Below are 22,267 nucleotides of genomic sequence, written 5' to 3'. Positions count from 1 at the left end.
ACCAAAACTAGGACCAAATGACTATTTAAGCCTAATAAAATATAGGGTTAAATATATTTTTGGTCCTTCAAGTTTCAGTGAAATTTGGAATTTGTCCATCTTCAAAACTTTTAACCAATTTAGTCCTTCATCTTTAAAAATACGTGAATTTAGTCCTTTTAACCAAATTGTGTTAAATTTATCTGACGTTTCAAGAACATTTCATGATAATATTTGAATTGTTTACACCATTTGACACATTTTCCCTTCAATGTTAACTCAAATATTATCATAAAACGTGTTTAAAATATCAAATAAACTTAACAAAATTGGATAAGAAGGACTAAATCTTACACAGTTCTAAAGATTAAAGACTAAATTGATATAAAGTTTCGAAGAGGGACTAATTCCAAAATTCACTGAAACTTGGAGGACCAAAAACACATTTAACCCTAAAATATATAAGTAATACAGTAAAAATAAATTTTTTAAAATATTAAAATCTATACGGTTTAACTCTTATTTTTTTGAATATATTGAATAATTTTAAAATTCTTAATTAGATAAATCTATTTCTTAAATAATTTCTTCATTAATTATTAAATTAATTTTAATACATATTGATATGCTTTAATTTTGGACAAATAAATTTATCTTAGAAATATCCTATAAAAAATACAGAAGTTTTTCAATGTTTTATCTACTAAAATTAATACTAAATTTATTTAATAATATTTACACATAAAGTATGTAACATCCCATTTAAATAATAACATAATTAAATGAAATCTTACACCAGATAATATAAAGAGCCAAGTTGCGGAGTATAAGGTCACTCCTTACAGTTATCCAAGGTACTTAAAATAAAATACTAAAGCTCACTACAATGCCTACAACCCAAAAGGAGTACGAGATAACCGGTATTCAAAATAAAGCCTTAGGGATAATACAATACACGGGCCTTAGCCCTAAAGAAAAGCCCAAATAAAACGTGAAGTCCAAATAGACTATGCAGCGGAATCATCTCTCTCCTGTTGACCACGAGTACCTCTCACATGTACTCCCATCAATAAATTGATGATCACCGCAAAGGTAGAAGAACAACATACAAGGTAATCAAACAAGCAAAGGGTAAGCTAGAGCCGAAAAGATTTCATCATGCAATCAGATATACTTTCACAGTCCAATATACACAGATCATCCAAGCATGTTATGACCTTCAAATCAATACACTAAGACTTGATTCGACTCATCCGGATACATATAACCTGGTCAGATTCAGCAGATGCTTGCACTTGTGGTGGATACCTCTGCTCACCCCCGAGCTATGTGTTACAAGTGTTACAATGAATCAATTCCCTCCCACACAAGGTTAGCCCTTGATGAGTTTCAGGCCTCATGCTACTCTTCCCACAGGAGTCAGTCCGCTCTAAGTGAGATTAATTGACTCCTTGAGTGTCAGGATGCAATCTTTACCTTGAATCCTTACCAAGTTATATAGATGGGGCACCACCATGGACACCAACTAACATGGGCCATGGAATTACGTTCCGACCACTGAAGCACGACCAAGAAGTCTCACCTAGAAACTCATGGATTTACGTACTGACAACATACCAATCACATTCAAACAAACAAATAATATTGATCATGCATTTAACACCTCACGCCATCCTTTGTAACCCATCCTCATTCATATTCCATGTTGATTCCATACCATCGCATTCTTCTCAATTCGGGGATATAGAACTTCACCTCATACCAATACAATGCCATCAATGTAACATTGTTCATACCGAATTCATGACCACATATATAACCAACCATTTCATTGAAATCGCATGCCAAGATTTATCCAAGTTCATCATTCACAATCCATGAATCACATCACTCATGCAAATTCATTCATCTCATACTTTATAAATGCATACCAAGACATACATATATCACAAAATAGTATTCATCCCAAATAAATGAGTGCCAACGTTTAAGTACTTGCAATTCCATACAATCAAGCACAACCCACAACCATAATTCTTACACCAAAATTCCCTAGAAAATTTATTATCACGAAACCAAAATCATTGAAGTAATGCATGACACATTTATCAAGCTACATAAATGTAATCGACGATCCAACCGGTCAAACCATAAAATAACATGTTATGAACCACATGTCAAAATTTGAGCTCAATCCAACGGTAAATGAGTCGGGAAAGTCAATTTTACTAAAACTGCACATATTAGAAAAACACACAATCGCCCAGCGACCCAGGGCACTCGCTCAACGACTGTGCGACACATTAGAATACGAGAAATAACATCAAATATCACTGTTTCATGAATGTTTAAACCCTAATTTAAAAATATACCAAAACCCCCCAATATTTTCTCATATTTCACAAAACATTAATCACATAACAAAACCCTATGGGTCAGCCCTTTAGGCCCAACAATGTGGTAGCCCTCAAAATTAGGGCACTAAATAAAAGTGGGTCTTACATTCTCTCCAACAAGAAAATTTTTGACCTCGAAAATTCACCGATGGGATAGAAAGAAAACCGCGTTTCCCTCACATCCTCCGACAACCACCACTTAGACATGATGAATTTGATGACTCCAACACCTATAGTCACTGGAAACTTTACCTTTGTACTATGCGATATGTGTCCAACAATGTAAATTGGTTTAGTCACTACACTCGAACTAACTCCTAACTTGTAACCTTAACACTGGAATTGCTCTTTCATACTTGCCCAACTAACTTGTATCTGATATACTGACTCACCCACCATATGCTCTTCCCTACCTCTTGTAGGTTTTTATCAAAGTCTCAGATCACTTTAAGTCTCAAACCAAAGCATGTTCATTATCACTTCCCGTCATCTTGTTCACCCCTTTATACATCACTCCACTAACTTGATAACTATTGAGTTATGGTCTACTACCTCACCATCAACACCCTTGACCACTTTTATGCATAACGACACTCATAACATCTTGCCTCCTGTACTAACTTTAACCAATGGTAACAAAATCCACAACCAAGTCATTCCATTTCCAAATTAAGCTTCCCTCTTTTACAACCACCAAATTCATTTCGACATCTCACCTTCATTTTTGATCTACTAACTTGTAACCATCCTTCAACAAAAGCCTTAGAACCATGTCTTTCCTTGACTTGGAAATTTTTAGTTTGATTTATACCTATCAACTCTAAGATACTTCTCAACTAAGATTTTTCTGAATTGCTTCTTCCCCAACCTTGTTGAGAGACTCATTAGTTCTAGTCGGATGACTAAACTAATGAAATCTCCTCACATATTCTCTTTCCATCCAAACACTTAGGCTTCTCAATCAACCCTTACTCTTAACTCGTCAAATCACAGATCTTGAATTCCATTCCCTGACTAAACATCTACTCTCACTTTATCAACTCCAAGTTGGCACTCTAACTTGAAATCATAACTCAAATCTCCTACTACTCTTGCACAACTTTCTCTAAGTAACCCCATAATTCTGACTTTAATTGATTCTTTGAACATCTTTAATTGATACTCATAAGAACGACACTTTTGTTGTTCAACAGGAACTGGTTGTCGTAGTAATACTCTAGGTCGGGAGTAAGATAGTTCTTTTCACGCACCTCTTACCTTTCATAAGCATCACCTGTCATCATCCTGTTGTGCTACTCTGATTAACACACAAAGTCACTTATTTGTTTACTCAAAATGATGTTCCTTTCATGTCTGTCGTGACAAGGAATCAATCATCGTTGCCTTCCTCCAAAACTTCCATGGAACTTGCAAAATTCTTTTGACTCCCTTGTTTATAGCCTTAACCTCCTATTTTCTCAACATCGCATCCACCCTTTTTAAACCATAGGCCAAAAAGTGTATCCTTCCTTATACAACGTTTACCCTTGAACAGTTTATCCTCCCACTACCTCTCCTTTAAGATTCACCAAACTCGCAGTCATCCTTGTCGTTATATTTAGTATAAGCCACTACTTCTCCAACATCTCCCTCACTCTGTATTTACTTCAAATTCTCAGTAGGAACCATCTAATTAGAAATTATTGGCACAAGTTCTCCTTCAGACACCAATGCAAAAGTGAACGCCACTACACCAAGGTTAAAATTCTAATACTTGCTTCAAAACACGTCTACAAAATCTTCTACTACCGGGATCCTTTGTGTCTATTATTCAATTTCCTTTGTTAGATGACTCTGATTCACGTGACACTCTGCCCCCCACTATTTAGTTTGATCCGTACTTCATACGCAATCACTGACTCATCCTTTTTTTTAATCAAAGAACATCACCTTGTTGGTCGTTTCAGCTCATCAGAATGGGATTGAGAAAATAACCAATTCACCCTTGAGACTATGTCCCAACCTTGCAAAGAAAACAATTCAAATTGGGTTTGAATTTAAACACTTTGATCACCACGAAGGCACCACACACCCAAGCAAATCTTCACTTGGCCGCTACTATAACAAAAACCACCTTCTCAAACTCAGCTCCTTCTTGCAGACAACCATGACTCCTATACCATACTAGCGACATCAAAGAGTGTATGACCCTAAGCGAAGCCAAAGCCTATAATCCAATCACCACCTTTGTAACATGTATCATTTAAATTAGATTACCCGTGTTGGCCACTTTAGTGCTAATCATCGCAAACACTCTCATAGCTACTCAAAACTTTTGTTTTCCTTTCCCCTTTCCTCGTGTTGTGACGTTACTAATTGTCCTTCCCTACAAGAATAAACTTAACCATGTGCTTCTCCTTCTGATGCTTGAAATCGTCCATCTCATATCCAATGTCAAACCTTCCTCTTTTTTGGCCCACTTTACTTAGAACATCCCCTCTCCTCCTAACTTGGGTAATTGCTACTGCTGAGAAGACCCGACTACTATTTACTGAATTGATCTGGTATATAACTCCTAATATATTCCCTTCTCCTATAACATCATCACACTTGGCTGATATTCAAAGCTCTGCCTCTCATAAGCTTCCAATTACACGTCTGCTTTTCCTATACAGTTAATGGCCTCCACCCTCAACCTCAAACCTCCCACACTGTTACACTTCGTACCTTAGACATTGTCAAGGTGTAAAACCAAGTTGATTTGTCACACCCTGCCGCATGAGCACCGCCCGATATCTTCTCATATACTAATCTCTGAACTCAACTCTTCTCCTAAAACTTGTGGTGTACGATCTTAGAACTTGATCTTGTACCTCTCTCTCAGTCCAAAGCGTTGCTTCTTAACTTTCAACATCATTTCTCAGCCTTCTAAACTAAGACTCAACTTTTATCATCTATCAATATACAATCCTCTACATCTTCGCACTCTTGAGACAAAAGATTTTCTCACAGGCCCCACCAACCTTGGTAAGGGTGAGTAGGTCAAGTTGAGCTTAAATATGCATTCCCTCATTGCTACAGACATGAGACACAAAACATAGAGGCGTAAAAGGACACACTAGAACATACAAGGCAACACTCCATCATCTACAGACAACCAATCCTTTCGTCTGTCACCCTTCCTTCCCCAAACCATTAGAATTAAGAAAGGAAAAACAACTTTTGATCTAGTCATGAGTGTGCACCCTCATCACTTTATCAAGACGTTTTCTATCTTAAAACTTTTGGTTTCACTAACAAACTCGACTATAATTGACAACTTACGCCCTCGAGGCATGACAAACCCACAACCTCTGGTCATCCTTAGGACGAACTGCTCTGATACCATTAATGTAACATCCCATTTAAATAATAACATAATTAAATGAAATCTTACACCGGATAATATAAAAAGCCAAGTTGCGGAGTATAAGGTCACTCCTTACAGTTGTCCAAGGTACTTAAAAGAAAATACTAAAGTTCACTACAATGCCTACAACCCAAAAGGAGTAAGAGATAACCAGTATTCAAAATAAAGCCTTAGGGATAATACAATACACGGGCCTTAGCCCTAAAGAAAAGCCCAAATAAAACGTGAAGTCCAGTCTAAGTAGACTATGTAGCAGAATCATCTCTTCTCTCCTGTTGACCACGAGTACCTCTCGCATCTACTCCCATCAATAAATTGATGATCATCGCAAAGGTAGAAGAACAACATACAAGGCAATCAAACAAGCAAAGGGTAAGCTAGAGCCAAAAAGATTTCATCATGCAATCAGATATACTTTCATAGTCCAATATACACAGATCATCCAAGCATGTTATGACCTTCAAATCAATACACTAAGACTCGACTCGACTCATCCGAATACATATAACCTGGTCAGATTCAGCGGATGCTTGCACTTGTGGTGGATACCTCTACTCACCCCCGAGCTATGTGTTACAAGTGTTACAATGAATCAATTCCCTCACACACAAGGTTAGCCCTTGATGAGTTTCAGGCCTCATGCTACTCTCACCACAGGAGTCAGTCTGCTCTAAGTGAGACTAATTGACTCCTTAGAGTGTCAGGATGCAATCCTTACCTTGAATCCTTACCAAGTTATATAGATGGGGCACCACCATGGACACCAACTAACATGGGCCATGGAATTACGTTCCGACCACTGAAGCACGATCAAGAAGTCTCACCTAGAGACTCATGGATTTACGTACTGACAACATACCAATCACATTCCAAACAAACAAATAATATTGATCATGCATTTAACATGACTTGCAATTGAGGGCACTGATTTTTCAGAATGACTTGCAATTGAGGGACCTTGGCTGCTTTAGGGGCCTTGGCACCCTATGGGCCAGCCCTTTAGGCCCAACAGTGTGGCAGCTGTAACATCCCTAAGGAATATTACTGATATTAAATAAATAAAATTCGAAAATACAATAAATTCTGCATTTAATATAAACTATTTCCCAAAAACGCGGGAAATTAAAACCAAAATGAGTAACCATACATCATCTGAATGTACACTATCGTTATATATAAAAATTACGAAAGTTCAGCATAAAATAATTTACATAAAAATCAAAACAATAAAGTTTGCTTTCAAAAGCCCAAGTAGCCCATGCTCTCCATCTCTAAGCATCTCCTGAATCACCTATCAAATCATCTGCTCCCGGATAACAAATTACCCGATCATCGCCATACACACACAGATAGGGTGAGCTATGCACAATAATGATATAAACAGATATATGAAATAATTATGTTTCCCAACCCAAAATAACATAACTACGATTCTCATACTTTTCAAATCACCCAACCACGACCTCATAGTCCTTCATGGGTCATATGCATGAACTAGGTCTTGGGACTTCCTTATGCTCCCACGAAACTAACTCATTCGTGGTCCAACCCTATGATCCTATCTCGCTCATAGTCCTGCCCTACAGACTCCTCGCCTGTAGTAAAAACATCCAAGCCTCATAACTTGGACCCTGGCACGCGCGCAATCACCATACTATGGACTCCTCGCCCAATAGTAGCCGACGGGAACATAACAGTTCCTTGTCCATTGTGCGCCCGACACATGCAATCACCATACTAAGGACTCCTTGCCCAATAGTAGTCGACGTGAACTCAACCAGTTCCATGCCCATCATGTGTCCAACCACCGAGCACATCCCAGACCCCTATTGGACTTAGTCCTTTAAGCCCAAACACCACACCACATGCATATACATCCTATTCTTAGGATAACACAACCAAAACACACTCACAAGCACATAAAAGAAGCATAGCAACTCGCATAAACTCGCTTAAGCTAGGGACACTTAAGCCTTCAGCCTCGCTTAGGCTAGCTCACCTCGCCTGAGCGAGCTTAAAACAGTGACCATAACACGTTATCTCGCTTAGGCGAGGTCCTCTCGCCTAGGCGAGCCATACCCTCACTCAGATTAACACACACAACTTGCCTGAATGAGGATTCAATCAAACAAACCTCATTTCTCATCGCGACCTCGCTTAGGCGAGTCGTTCTCGCCCAAGCGAGCATCCTGTCGCTCAGAACACCAATACATCTCGCCTGGGTGAGATATCGCGCTTAAAATGGTTCAGGTTTCCTCCGACCTTGCCTAGGCGAGTGTCTCTCGCCTGAGCGAGAGACTAAGTCGCTCAACCCCATCCAAGGTCGCTTGGGCGAGTAACACGAACCAGGACCAAAGGCGAGACTCTACAACTCTCGCTTAGGCGAGATGGAGTCGCTTGGGCGAGAATTGCATGGTTTCGAGTCTGATCACGCGCACGGTGCACCAAACCAATACCAAAATCATACCAATTTACAATGTACTCGATTTCATTCAGTCCATTTCATCAATTAAACCATAAAACACACTGTAAACATCATTGGATTTCCCAAATCGCACAATTTGACAAAACATAACAAGAATGGTACCCAAACCCTCATCCAATTATTATAAACACCCAAAAAGGCTTTGTACCCCTATTCCATTAACCAATTCTCAAATTACAGCGCATACCACACCAAAACCAAACCACATAGATTCAAATTTGAGAACAGAACGCATAAACACAGTCATTGGTGGAATACACATAGTTTCAACACCCCTAACCTGGAATGAGTGATAAAAAATTGTGAAGACAGGACCCCTTGATTTAAAATCCCTTCTTGCTTCAGTCCTTGCACACCCAAAACTCAATTCACCCTCTCAAACCCATGCTCCTCTCTATACCAGTTCACTATACTGCCAAAACCCTTCCCTTTACCTAAATTTTTGCTTTTATAGGTGCCTTTAAGATGGGTTTTAAAAATAAAACGAAATTTGGCTTAGGGTGGGTTTTAATTCCTCTTAATGTTAATTATTTGATAGTTTTCCAACCCTCTTGGCTGCCTGCTACGTTCTCTCTACCTTTCCACATTCATTCCAAACTAAGTTTAGTAAAAATAAAGGTTAAGTTCTGTCTACCAAGGTTTGAACTCGTAACCCTCCACTCATAATGCCAAAGCACAACCACTATGCCAATTCACATTTGGTGATACCCTCCAATCAATATAAGTTTACATTATCAATTCCATACTCATACATATTATTAAAATTAATAATAAAACAACAACCCATAATTGGCATACATAGGACTCAAACCTAAGTCCTCTCACACAATAAAAGTACTCTCAACCATTTGAGCTAGTACTTTTTCACATCACACCAACCAACAATTAATGCCATAAAGGCTCTTTCTACTCGCATTTATTAATTAATTAATTATTTAATTAATTAATTTCACGGGTCTTACATTATCTCCACCTTTTAAAGTTTTCATCCACGAAAATAAGACTTACCAGCAAAAAAAGGTGAGGATAAGACTTCCTCATGAGGTCCTCCATCTTCCATGTCATCTCCTAGGTTGCCTCGTCCTAGAGAACTTTCACAGTTCGAATCTCCTTCCCTCTGAGTTGTTTGACTTGAGAATTTAGAATTCTCACTGGTCCAACTCCCAAAGTCAGATTCTCACGCACCTGTACATCATACTGCTCCAGCACATGAGTAGGATCCGCCACGTACTTCCTCAACTGTGATACGTGGAAACATTGTGCAGGTTTTCCAAGTGAGGTGGCAATGCAATCTCGTACGCCACCGGTCCAATTCGCTTCGTAATCTGATGTGGACCGATGAATCGAGGGGTCAACTTCCTCGACTTCAATGCTCTCCCAATACCTGCTATAGGTGTAACTCTGAGGAATACGTGGTCACCAGCCTCAAACTCAAGTGGCCTCCTCCTCTTGTCTGCGTAGGATTTTTGTCAACTTTGAGTTGCACGCATCCGATCCTGTATTACCCTTACTTTTTTCCGTAGTCTGTTGTAAAAATTCTGGGCCAAGAACCACAAATTCTCCATCCTACTGCTAACACAAAGGTGTTCGACACCTCCTGCCATACAAGGCCTCATAAGGTGCCATCCCAATGCTGGAATGGTAGCTGTTATTGTAAGTGAACTCCACCAGCGGTAGCACATCACTCCATGACCCGATATGATCCAGAACACATATTCTCAATAAGTCCTCCAATGACTGTATGGTTCTCTCAGACTGGCCATCAGTCTGAGGATGATATGCCGAGCTCATTCTCAACTGAGTGCCCAAAGTGTTCTGCAACGCCTGCCAGAACCTCGAGGTGAATCTCGAATCTCTATCCGATATGATACTCGCAGGCACACCATGTAATCTGACTATTTCCCTGACGTACAACTCTGACAGTTTATCTAGAGACATCTTTTGATTAATGGGTAGAAAGTGTGCGCACTTCATCAATCTATCCACTATTACCCATATGGAATCATGCCCCCTCACCGACCTCGATAGATGTGTAACAAAATCCATGGAAATGTTGTCCCATTTCCACTGAGGAATCTTAAGAGGCTCCAACGTACCACCCGGCCTTTGATGCTCTATTTTCGCTTTCTGGCACACTAAACAGGATGCTACATAATATGCCACATCAGTTTTCATGCCAGTCCACCAGAAGGTCGCCTTTAAATCTTTGTACATCTTAGTCATACCTGGATGTATGCTAGGACGACTCTTATGCCCTTCATCTAAGAGCATTTTCCTCAATACCCGGCTGCTGGGTATACACACCCTCTCTCTGAATTGCAGGATACCATCTCTACCCATCCTGAAGTCTTTTCTCTTCTCTGTGCCCAACTCACTAATAATATGCTACAATTCCTGATCCTTACCCTGTTCCACCCGAACCTCATCCAGGAACTCATTAGTGATCCTCAACATGCTACACCGTATGTGACCTGCCTCCATATCTAATCCCAGATTCATATCTCGTAGTTTCTCAATCAACTCCAACTCTTTAATCATCATAGCCGACACATGAGCTTTCTTCCTGCTCAGCGCGTCTGCTACAACATTAGCCTTACCAGGATGGTATAACAACTCAAAGTCGTAGTCCTTCAGGTATTCCATCCAGTGCCTCTGCCTCATATTCAATTCCTTCTGATCAAACAAGTATTTTAAACTCTTGTGATCACTGAATACCTGAAATTGTGCCCCATACAAGTAGTGCCTCCATGTTTTGAGAGCAAAACCCACTGCCGCCAATTCTAAGTCGTGTGTAGGATAACTTTCTCATGTACCTTCAGCTGACGAGATGTGTAAGCAATAGGCCGTTTCTCCTGCATCAACACACAACCTAGACCCTGGTATGAAGCATCACAATACACCTCAAACGTCTTGGTTGTGTCCGGAATAGCCAGTATTGGTGCAGTGGTTAATCTCCTCTTCATATCCTCAAAACAGACTTCACACTCGTTTATCCAAGAGAAAGGCTGGTCCTTTCTAGTGAGTTGAGTCAAGGGACTCACCATCTTGGAGAACCCCTCCACAAACTGCCTGTAATAACCTGTCAGACCCAAGAAGCTCCTCACCTCAGTAACTGTCTGTGGTCTCTCCCACTTCACCACTGTCTCAATCTTCGCTGGGTCCACCGCTATGCCTTGGGCTGAGATTACATGACCCAAGAACTGTACCTCATCCAGCCAAAACTCACACTTTGACAACTTCCCATACAGTTTATGCTCTCTGAGAATTCCCAACACCACTCTCAGATTATCTGCATGTACATCCCGACTTCCAGAGTATATCAGTATGTCGTCAATGAACACGATAACAAACTAATCCAGGTACGGTCAAAATATTCTGTTCATGTAGTCCATGAAAATAGCAGGAGCATTTGTCACCCTGAACGACATCAGTACATACTCGTAATGCCCGTAGCGTGATCTGAAAGCCATCTTCTGCACATCCTCTGGTTTGACTAAGATCTGATGATATCCAGACCTCAAGTCAATCTTAGAGAACACTGCGGCTCCCCTCAGCTGATCCAACAGATCATCTATCCTTGGCAGTGGATACTTATTCTTTATGGTCAACTTATTCAACTGACGGTAATCCACACATAACCTTGAACTGCCGTCCTTCTTCTTTACTAGGAGTACCGGTGCTCCCTAGGGTGATGCGCTCAACCGGATGAACTTCTTCTCAAGCAAATCTTCTATTTGCTTCTTCAACTCAACCAACTCCGTTGGGGCCATTCTATAGGGCCCCATGGACACTGGGCCAGCTCCAGGGATGAGATCGATGGAAAAATCCACATCCCTACTCGGTGGCAACTCGGGTATTTCATCTGGAAATACATCAACATACTTCTCCACTACTAGAATCACACTGATCTTCTCGGTGGTGTTATTCTTCTCTGCATGGGCCACTATCATAAAGCCGGTGGCTCCGGCTTCTACTTCGTTTATCGCCCTCTAAGCCGAGATTAGCTCCAATCCCTCATGTTCTGGGAATACCAAACTGCGCCGTCCACAATCAATGATGATGTGATTGTTAGACAGCCAGTCCATCCCCAAGATTACATCCAGTCCCTCCAAAGGCAAGCACACCAAGTTCATTTTGTATCTGCGACTTGCCACTTCCATTGAACACCCAACGCAGACTGAACTGGTAGCCATTTGACCTGAGGAGGGAGTTGAAACAAGCAACTCACATCCCAAATCGCGTGTCACCAAATTCAATCTCCCCACACACGCATTAGAAATAAAGGAATGGGATGCCCCAGAATCAAACAACACCAGTACTACTTTACCAAACAACACACAAGGTTCAAGAATAAGATTACCCGATTGTATAGCCTCGGTGGTGGTCAGGGCAAAGACTCTGCCTGCTGCCCTAGCTCGCTCTGTTGGCGATGCTGCTGGTTTCTTCGTGCCAAGACTCTTCTTTTCTGGGCAATTGTTGGCGAAGTGTCCCGGTTTGTCGCATATAAAACATTTGCGACGGTCGCCTGACCCTCCTACTCCGCCTGCCAACTGAGGACAGTTCCTCTTCAGATGGAGTCCACCACACTGGTAGCAAGAAGGACCCTGGGATGTCTGTGATCTGCTATAAGGCTTTTTCATCTGCCTAGCCTCAGCGACATTTTTCTGATGTCGACTCACAACTGAACCGGGGCCCTTCTCAAGGTGCTCCGCACTCTTTGCCTATTCCACCAAGATAGGAAATCTCCTCTCTCTCAAAGGTGTTACCACCCTCTTTAGCTCAAGTTTGAGTCCTCGCTTAAACTTTAAACACTTCCACTCTTCCGTGATGTTCTGTGAGGAATACCTCGCCAAGTGCTCGAATCTGTTCACATACTCCTGCACTGTCATGTCTCCCTGTTGAAATGCTAGGAATTCAGCCTCCCTGTCTTGTCTCGCCGTATCTGGAAAGTACTTCTCCAGAAAACGAGTTCTAAAGTTGGCCCAAGTATTCAGCATCCCCATTTAGCAGGTAGGTAGCGAACAACAGTTTCTGTTCATCTTCGTAGTTCATCACACTTGTGGAGCCATGCATCCGCTTCATCGGGGGAGGCCTTCCAGTGAACTCAGCTGGCTTGTGACGCAAGAAGTCCTCCACGGTTGGCACCTTGATTGGTGCAATTGCCGTCCTAGGCTGTGCTGCTACGAGTGGCTACATCGCATCCACCATCCGGTGAATCGCCTTAGCGATATCATCAGCACCACTACTCCTCCTCCTCCTGTTAGCAGCCATAGTCGCTTAGTCAAACAAAACCACACACATCTTATCACATTGAACACACAACATGCCACAAATAAACACATCGATAAGCTCACTCCCCACTAGCCCCAAAATATTTTTTTTTTAAAATATTTCAAAACTTTTGCTCTGATACCAATTGAAACATCCCTAAGGAATATTACTGATATTAAATAAATAAAATTCGAAAATACAATAAATACCGCATTTAATATAAACTATTTCCCAAAAATGCGGGAAATTAAAACCAAAACGAGTAACCATACATCATCTGAATGTACACTATCGTTATATATAAAAATTACTAAAGTTCAACATAAAATAATTTATATAAAATTAAAACAATAAAGTTTGCTTTCAAAAGCCCAAGTAACCCATGCTATCTAGTTCACCAATTTGTCTACCTTAAACCAAGGTTTAAACTCGTAACCCTCCACTCATAATGCCAAAGCACAACCACTATGCCAATTCATAATGCCAAAGCACAACCACTATGCCAATTCACATTTGGTGATACCTTCCAGTCAATATAAGTTTACATTATCAATTCCATACTCATACATATTATTAAAATTAATAATAAAACAACAACCCATAATTGGCATACATAAGACTCGAACCCAAGTCCTCTCACACAATCAAAGTACTTTCAATCATTTGAACTAGTACTTTTTCACGTCACACCAACCAACAATTAATGTCATAAAGGTTCTTTCTACTCGCATTTATTAATTAATTAATTATTTAATTAATTAATTTCACAGGTCTTACATCAGTCCTCAGGACACTCAATAAAAGTGGGTCTTACAAAGTATTTGTAGATTATCTATAAAATTAATTTATTTACATTTCTAAAATGAAAATCTATATTTTAATATGTTTTATCTTTAGAATAAATTCGTCTAAATTAAATTAATTTTACATAACTTTTTTTATCAATCTATGATTCTATACAGTAAAACAACTAATTTTAACTAAGCTGAAAATGCCATATTTCTATCAACTATTTTTTAACTTGAAATTCTTTAAAATTAACAAAATTATCAAACACATGCTGCGTTATGAGAGCTTGTGTAGGTATAAAAAGCTGGATTATTCATACAACAATATCATCCAATTGCAGTAATCATTCGTAAACATTCTTGTGTTAATCTAATGGTAGGAAATAAACTAATTTGCTCAGAGTTTTATGTTAAGATTTTAATGTTATATATATATATATATATATATATATATATATATATATATATATATATATATATATATATATAAATGAACTTTGAAATGGTTAAACTTTGACAAAAATGATAACGCTTTATTCTTATGTCCTAAATCATATGTTAGAACTTTTTTTATGATAATCACTGAATGAGACACGTTTCAATCAGTTGTAAAATACTCTTTAATAATCCTAAAATTAAGGTTGTGGTGATGGAGATGAAGAAGTGTGAGGTAATCTATTGCAGACCAAAATTAAGGTTCTAACAATTTTCGGATCATAGTCCACGTTTGTGAGTTATAGCCTTTGGAGTAACATGAAGAGAACCAATTCATCTCCAACACAGTACTATGTTCTCTCTCCTCTTTTCTGATCATTGCACTCCAATTGCTTCCATGATCAAACCATAAAACTTATAGTAAGTAAAAGCCTATCTGGGATAATTCTCAAACTCTGTGATATGCATTGTTTCTTGTGATATGTGATTTTGTTATCTGTAAATTTGAATTGCCAAAACATTCATTTCTAGAGGTTATGCTTTTTTTTCTCCCTTTTCTTAAGATTGATCCTTGTTCTTTTTTTCTGTAACAGAACATTGTAGATAGCAAACCATAAAAATTTCACCATTAGTGAAATTAAAATTCACCATTTTATATGCATTCTCTTTCTTAGTGATTGTGGTTTTAATTAAAATAAAATTAAAAAAAAAATTAAGGTGGAGGTATGATAGAAATCCTTATGAAATCCATGTTTATCATAAGAAGGTGGAGGAGGTTTTCTAACTTTATCTATTCCTTCACGTGGATGTCATTTCTACAACGTCTAAGAACAAGTTGGAGATTGAAAGTTGAAGTTAATGTTGAGCAATGAATTTGAGATAAAAGATACAAGAGCCCCTGAAAAGATTTTCGGGCATGAAGATTGGCAATATTGTGTCCAAAATAAGCTCTAAGTTAAAAAGACTACATCCAGAAGGTTTGGACCATTTTGGCATGTCATGTGTCTAATCAATTGTCATTCTTTGATGTTGTCCATATATCTATCTACATGTATATGCAATCACCATTAGTTATGATCACTAATAAAATGGTGTTTAATCTTAATGTGCTTAGTTTTAGAATGCATGATTGGATTTTGTGTAAGATTCATCATATTGGTATTGTCACACTTAAGTGAAATATAATAAAAAAAAGTCAAAATCTCTCAAGTGGTGCTTTATCCATATGGATTGAGCACAACAACTTCTAGTAGAAATATATTCTGCCTTAGTTGTTGATAGAACCACACATGCTTGTCTTTTAGAATTCAATGATACTCGTGAACATCCTAACATGCGACATAGTGATTTTACTATCCAATTTGTATACACCAAAGTCAGAACCACTGTAGCATATCAAATTAATTTTAGAACCCATAAGCCAATGTATTTAGTACCTATTTAAAGATTCTTCTTTACTTTAGTTAAATGAGATTCCTTAAGTGCATATTAAAATCTAACACACCACAATGCAAGATGTTAGGACAACTAATAGTCAAATATAAAAAAAAAGATTCAATTGTACCTTTATATTTGGGTTGTTCTAGTGGTTGACCTTGTTCATCAACATCCATGTAACATAGAGTGACCATAGTTGTAGATTCTTTGCAATTATCCATGTTAAATTTCTATGGACGATGTTAGGATGATTAATAGTCAAATATAAAAGAGATTTGATCATACCTATATATTTGCTTTGGACAACCTGTTTATCTTTTTCGTTAGCATCCAAGTAACATGCAGTGACCATAAATGTTGTTGATCCTTTCCAACTATGCGTACTAAATTTCTTTAAAAGTTCAGTGGAGTACTTGAATTTTTGTATGATTATGTCATTCTTGATTTACTTGATTTACAAGAAAGGTAATCTCATGCATCATTGGCATTTCAAATTTGTTACATCATTAGCACAAAACGATATTAATTGATCCAAAACATATTTAGTCAACATATATTTGCACAAATAGTGTTGAATGTAAATGATCTCTTTTGAAACCAATTTTGAACAACAAAACTAAGTCTTTTATACCATGATTTAAGTTCTTGCTTCAATCTATACACATTTTTTCTCATGGTTTGGATATTCAAAATCAATGGAATTAGAAAGTTTGAATATTTAATTGATGTTTTTTTGTAATTTTATATAAATTTCATTTTTTTTTAATTTATAGTTAATTGTTTGAACTCTAATTATAACTATATATATATAAATACTTTTAGATATATACTGAAGTAATGTAAATTTATTTGAATGTTTATATAATCTTTAAACTAAATTTTTATTACTTGAAATGCATTTTACATTTTTGAAAATTGAAAAAAAGCCTTATATGTATTTATTACGTGTAATAAAAGGAAATAATAAATAAGTAAATAATACAGTAAAATAAATTTTTGAAATATTAAAATATATACGGTTTAACTCTTTATTTTTTTTTATTGAATAGTTTTCAAATTCTTAATTAGATAAATCTATTTCTTAAATAATTTTTTAATTACTTATTAAATTAATTTTAATACATGTCTATATGCTTTAATTTTGGACATATAAATTTATCTTATAAAAATCCTATAAAAAATATAGAAGTTTTTCAATATTTTATTTACTAAAATTAATGCTAAATTTATTTAATAATACTTACACATAAAGTATTTCTAGATTATCTATAATTTTTTTTTTACATTTCTAAAATGAAAATCTATATTTTAATATGTTTATGTTTAAAATAAATTAGTCTAAATTAAATTAATTTAAACTAAGTTGAAAATTTCATATTTTTATCAACTATTTTTAATTTGAAACTCTTTAAAATTAACAAAATTATCAAACATCTCCTGCTTTATTTTTAATGCTTTTAACTTCAATTTTTATTTTATTTTATGAGAGCTTGTGTAGGTATAAAAAGTTGGATCATTCATACAATCTTATGTCATATCATCCAATTGAAATAATCATTCATAAACATCCTTGTGTTAATCTAATGGTAGGAATTAAACTAATTTGCTCAAAGTTTTATGTTAAGATTTTATTGTCATTATATATATATATATATATATATATATATATATATATATATATAAATGAACTTTGAAATGGTTAAACTTTAATTGAAATGATAACGCTTTATTCTGAAGTCCTAAGTCATATGTTAGAACTTTTTTATGATAATCACTGAATGAGACACGTTTCAATCAGTTGTAAAATACAGTTTAACAATCCTAAAATTAAGGTTGTGGTGATGGAGATGAAGAAGTGTGAGGTAACCTATTGCAGACCAAAATTAAGGTTCTAACAATTTTCGGATCATAGTCCACCTTTGTTAGTTATAGCCTCTGAAGGAACATGAAGAGAACCAATTCATCTCCAACACAATACTATGTTCTCTCTCCTCTTTTCGGATCATTGCACTCCAATTGCTTCCATGATCAAACCATAAAACTTATAGTAAGTAAAAAAGCCTATCTGGGATAGTTCTCAAACTCTGTGATATGCATTGTTTCTTGTGATTTGTGATTTTGTTATTTGTCAATTTGAATTGCCAATACCATATTAGACATGTTCAAAACATTCATTTCTAGAGGTTATGCTTCTTTTTTTTTTTTTCCTTTTCTTGAGATTGATCCTTGTTCTTTTTTTTCAGTAACAGAACATTGTAGACAGCAAACCATCAAAATGTCACCAAAAAAGACAACCATGTATGAGCCAAAAAACATCCTCATTACTGGTGCTGCTGGTTTCATAGCCTCACATGTGACTACCAAGCTAATAAAAAAGTACCCTAAATACAAGATTGTAGTTCTTGATAAAGTAGACTACTGCTCCACTTTCAGGAATTTGAGGGCATGTATTACCTCACCAAACTTCAAATTTATTAGGGGTGATATAGCTACTGCAGATATTGTGAATCATATTCTGATAGAAGAGGAAATAGACACCATTATGCATTTTGCTGCTCAAACTCATGTGGACAATTCATTTGGGAACTCCATGGAATTCACCTACAACAACATCTATGGCACTCATGTGCTTCTTGAAGCTTGCAGGGTCACCAATTATGTGAAAAGGTTCATTCATGTGAGCACAGATGAAGTCTATGGTGAAACAGACTTAGAAGATAACATTGGAAACCATGAGGCATCTCAGCTTCTACCCACCAATCCTTACTCTGCATCAAAAGCAGGAGCAGAAATGTTGGTGATGGCGTATCACAGATCTTATGGTCTTCCAGTTATAACTTCCAGAGGCAATAATGTGTATGGTTCCAACCAATACCCAGAAAAGCTTGTTCCTAAGTTCATTCTTCTTGCCATGAGGGGTGAGAAATTGCCAATCCATGGAGATGGATCCAATGTGAGGAGCTACCTACACTGTGAAGATGTTGCAGAAGCTTTTGATGTGATACTGCACAAAGGAGAGATTGGGCAAATCTACAACATTGGCACCAAGAAAGAGAGGAGTGTGTTGGATGTTGCAGAGGATATATGCAAACTCTTCAAACTGAATCCTAAAGAGGTTATTGAGTTTGTTCAAGATAGGCCTTTCAATGATAAGAGATATTTTCTTGATGATCAAAAGCTGAAACAACTTGGTTGGGAGGAGAGAATTTCATGGGAGGAAGGATTGAAGAAAACAATTGAATGGTACAAAAAAAATCCTGATTGGTGGGGTGATGTTTCTGCTGCTTTAAACCCTCATCCACGTTTCACAGCCATTAATCTCTCTGATGAGGCTCAATGGTCCTTTCAATATGGATACTCTAGGCTTGCAAGGTCATTCACTGAAGTTGGAAGAAAAAGTAGTTCAAGATTCAAGTTTTTGATATATGGGAGGACTGGTTGGATAGGGGGTTTGTTGGGAAAGCTTTGTGATGAAGAGAGAATTGATTGGGAATATGGGAAAGGGAGATTGCAAGATAGAAAATCACTTGAGGAGGACATAAGAACAGTAAAACCAACCCATGTTTTGAATGCTGCTGGTGTTACAGGAAGACCTAATGTTGATTGGTGTGAATCACACAAGGTTGAAACTATAAGGACTAATGTTGTAGGCACTTTAACACTGGCTGATGTTTGCAAGGAACACAACTTGTATATGATGAATTTTGCAACTGGTTGCATATTTGAGTATGACAAGGACCATCCTCTGGGATCAGGCATTGGGTTCAAGGAAGAGGACAAGCCAAATTTCACAGGCTCCTTTTATTCCAAGACCAAGGCCATGGTAATATCTCTAATTTTCTGTCATCTTATTTGTTCTATATAGTACCATATTCTTTCTGTTTTTTTATCAAATGCCAGAACAATATTTGTTTCTGTCATCTAATTTTCTGTTTTTCTTGAACTGAATATTAAAACGGTTCCCTCCTTTGGTTTCTCATCAGATACACTTTTGTACAAGTGTTATTGAAAGTGTTGAACTGACAATACATAATGCATATACTTTGATGCACTGTTAATGATATATAAGGATATGGCAATAATGCATGCAGGTGGAGGAGCTTCTAAGAAACTATGGAAATGTGTGCACATTAAGAGTTAGAATGCCAATATCCTCAGATCTTAGCAATCCAAGAAACTTCATCACAAAGATTTCTCGTTACAATAAAGTGGTAAACATACCTAACAGCATGACAGTGCTGGATGAACTCTTACCCATATCCATTGAAATGGCTAAGAGGAACTTAAGAGGGATTTGGAACTTCACCAACCCAGGGGCGATTAGCCACAATCAGATATTAGAATTGTATAGGGATTACATAGATCCAAAGTTTAAATGGGCGAATTTTGATTTGGAAGAACAAGCAAAGGTAATAGTTGCTCAAAGGAGTAACAATGAAATGGATGCTTCCAAGCTCAAAAAAGAGTTCCCAGAATTGTTGTCCATCAGAGATTCCGTTATCAAGTTTGTCTTTGAGCCTAACAAGAAAACTTGAAGATGTTACACATTTTGTCTTTTCATTGGAATTCAAACATAGGCGCCAATGTTTTTGTTCTTTTATGTAGTCACCATATTCTTTTATATGAAACATTTTGCATTTACAAGTTTGTGTTAAGAAAATTATTGCCATTTTTACCAATTCTGGATCAGGAATGCATTACAAGTGGTTAAAGACTAAATAAATGTGATTTTATTTATTGATGTAGTCAAAATTAATTATTTCATGGGACGAAATTAACTGACATTGAATATTTTAATAATTTCATAACACTATTAATCATCTCTTAAGTTAATCATTGTCATAGCAATATTCTAACGACATAAAGGATAATTGTATGCGGTTGCATTTATTTATGAATTAGATGAAATTATGAGTTCAAAATTTCAGACCTATTATGTGTAAACAAATTCATAATTATTATTGTAGTAGAGCCTTTTTATAACTGTTAAAATGGATATAATAGAATATTTATTCAATTTAGTTTTATGCAGAAGGTGAGACAAAACAATCAAAACATTTTCAGAAAAGATAATTGATCATGAACTTTTTTAAAACTATTCCACCTACCTATAATGGGAGTTCATAACAAAACATCAATAACTCCATAAAAGTACCACCACCTTCTCTTTCATCATTCCTAATCTTGACTTCAGTAAAGTAATAAAGGCTTTGAGGGATCAAATCACAGCCACCACTACCATAACCACAAATACAATTATCATTATCAGCATCATGATTTTGGCTACAAAGGTAGTGATTCACCATAACCATGAGCAAGAGCTAAAATTACTAGCATTACTACTAGCAATATCAAGTCGATTAAGGAGGTTAGGGGTCACTCAGAGTCTACCATTTATCTAACTTTACTATCAGTAATATCTTATAAATTTATGGGTTAAATATGTTTTTAGTCTCTAAACTTGGACACGAAATTATAATTCTTTCTTGTTTCTAAGAGCTTGCTTGGTACAACAAAATAGACAATCATTGGCTAAATATAGGTTTTGTAGAAGGCTTATATGAGTTCAATCTTTACATTAAACATTGTAAGGTTGACATTGCCATTATTTCTCTTTATGTTGATGATCTTTTAGTGATGAGACATAATGCAGTCTAAATTGATGAATTTAAGATGAAAATGGTGAAAGTTTTTTAGATGGTTGATCTTGGATTGATGACTTATTTTCTTCGAATGGAGATCAAGTAAAGTTAAAATGAAGTTTTGTCAAAGAAAGTATGCCAAGCAAATTCTCAAGAAGTTTCATATGCAAGAGTACAAATCCATGAACACTCTTATGAATATAGAGGAAATGTTCACTAATAAAGATATAACTGAAAGAGTAGACGAGATATACTTCATGAGTTTTATTGGATGTTTACTGTGCCTTACAACAACAAAACCATACATCCTAAATGTTGTAAGTGTTTTATCTCGATTTATGCATTGTGCAAGTGAAACACATTTGAAGGATGCTAGAAGAGTACTTAAATGCATCAAAGGTACAACCAATTTTGCATTAAGTTCAAGAAATGCAAGATTTTCAAGT

At 36.8% G+C, this 22,267-nt stretch overlaps 2 protein-coding genes across 2 annotated transcripts; one reads left to right on the top strand and one right to left on the bottom strand.

The window, feature by feature from the left end:
• Positions 1 to 10,633: 10,633 nt before the first annotated feature.
• LOC114194809 lies at positions 10,634 to 13,251 on the bottom strand. The gene is made up of 5 exons (XM_028085219.1): positions 13,015 to 13,251; positions 12,373 to 12,969; positions 11,951 to 12,237; positions 11,062 to 11,554; positions 10,634 to 10,963 (listed from the first exon to the last, which is right to left on the bottom strand). Exons 1-5 carry the CDS (start codon positions 13,249 to 13,251, stop codon positions 10,634 to 10,636), a joined length of 1,944 nt encoding a protein of 647 aa, XP_027941020.1.
• A 5,224-nt stretch (positions 13,252 to 18,475) lies between these two features.
• LOC114193200 (trifunctional UDP-glucose 4,6-dehydratase/UDP-4-keto-6-deoxy-D-glucose 3,5-epimerase/UDP-4-keto-L-rhamnose-reductase RHM1-like) lies at positions 18,476 to 20,714 on the top strand. The gene is made up of 2 exons (XM_028082918.1): positions 18,476 to 20,002; positions 20,271 to 20,714. The coding sequence occupies exons 1-2, from the start codon at positions 18,476 to 18,478 to the stop codon at positions 20,712 to 20,714; spliced, it is 1,971 nt and encodes a 656-aa protein (XP_027938719.1).
• Positions 20,715 to 22,267: the final 1,553 nt, after the last annotated feature.

This window comes from Vigna unguiculata, chromosome 8 (assembly GCF_004118075.2).
Source record: "Vigna unguiculata cultivar IT97K-499-35 chromosome 8, ASM411807v1, whole genome shotgun sequence".
NCBI classification, from domain to species: Eukaryota; Viridiplantae; Streptophyta; class Magnoliopsida; order Fabales; family Fabaceae; genus Vigna; species Vigna unguiculata.
This window is presented reverse-complemented; position numbering and strand designations above follow the sequence as displayed.

Excerpts from the sequence above, each read along its gene's own strand:
- LOC114193200 (XM_028082918.1), top strand. The coding sequence starts at position 18,476 with ATGTATGAGCCAAAAAACATCCTCATTACTGGTGCTGCTGGTTTCATA. Across the intron at positions 20,003-20,270 it reads ATTCCAAGACCAAGGCCATG|GTGGAGGAGCTTCTAAGAAA; the intron begins GTAATATCTCTA and ends TAATGCATGCAG.
- LOC114194809 (XM_028085219.1), bottom strand. The coding sequence starts at position 13,251 with ATGGGGATGCTGAATACTTGGGCCAACTTTAGAACTCGTTTTCTGGAG. Across the intron at positions 12,970-13,014 it reads AACTTGAGCTAAAGAGGGTG|GCAAAGAGTGCGGAGCACCT; the intron begins GTAACACCTTTG and ends TTGGTGGAATAG. Across the intron at positions 12,238-12,372 it reads GCAGATACAAAATGAACTTG|AGGGCGATAAACGAAGTAGA; the intron begins GTGTGCTTGCCT and ends ATCTCGGCTTAG.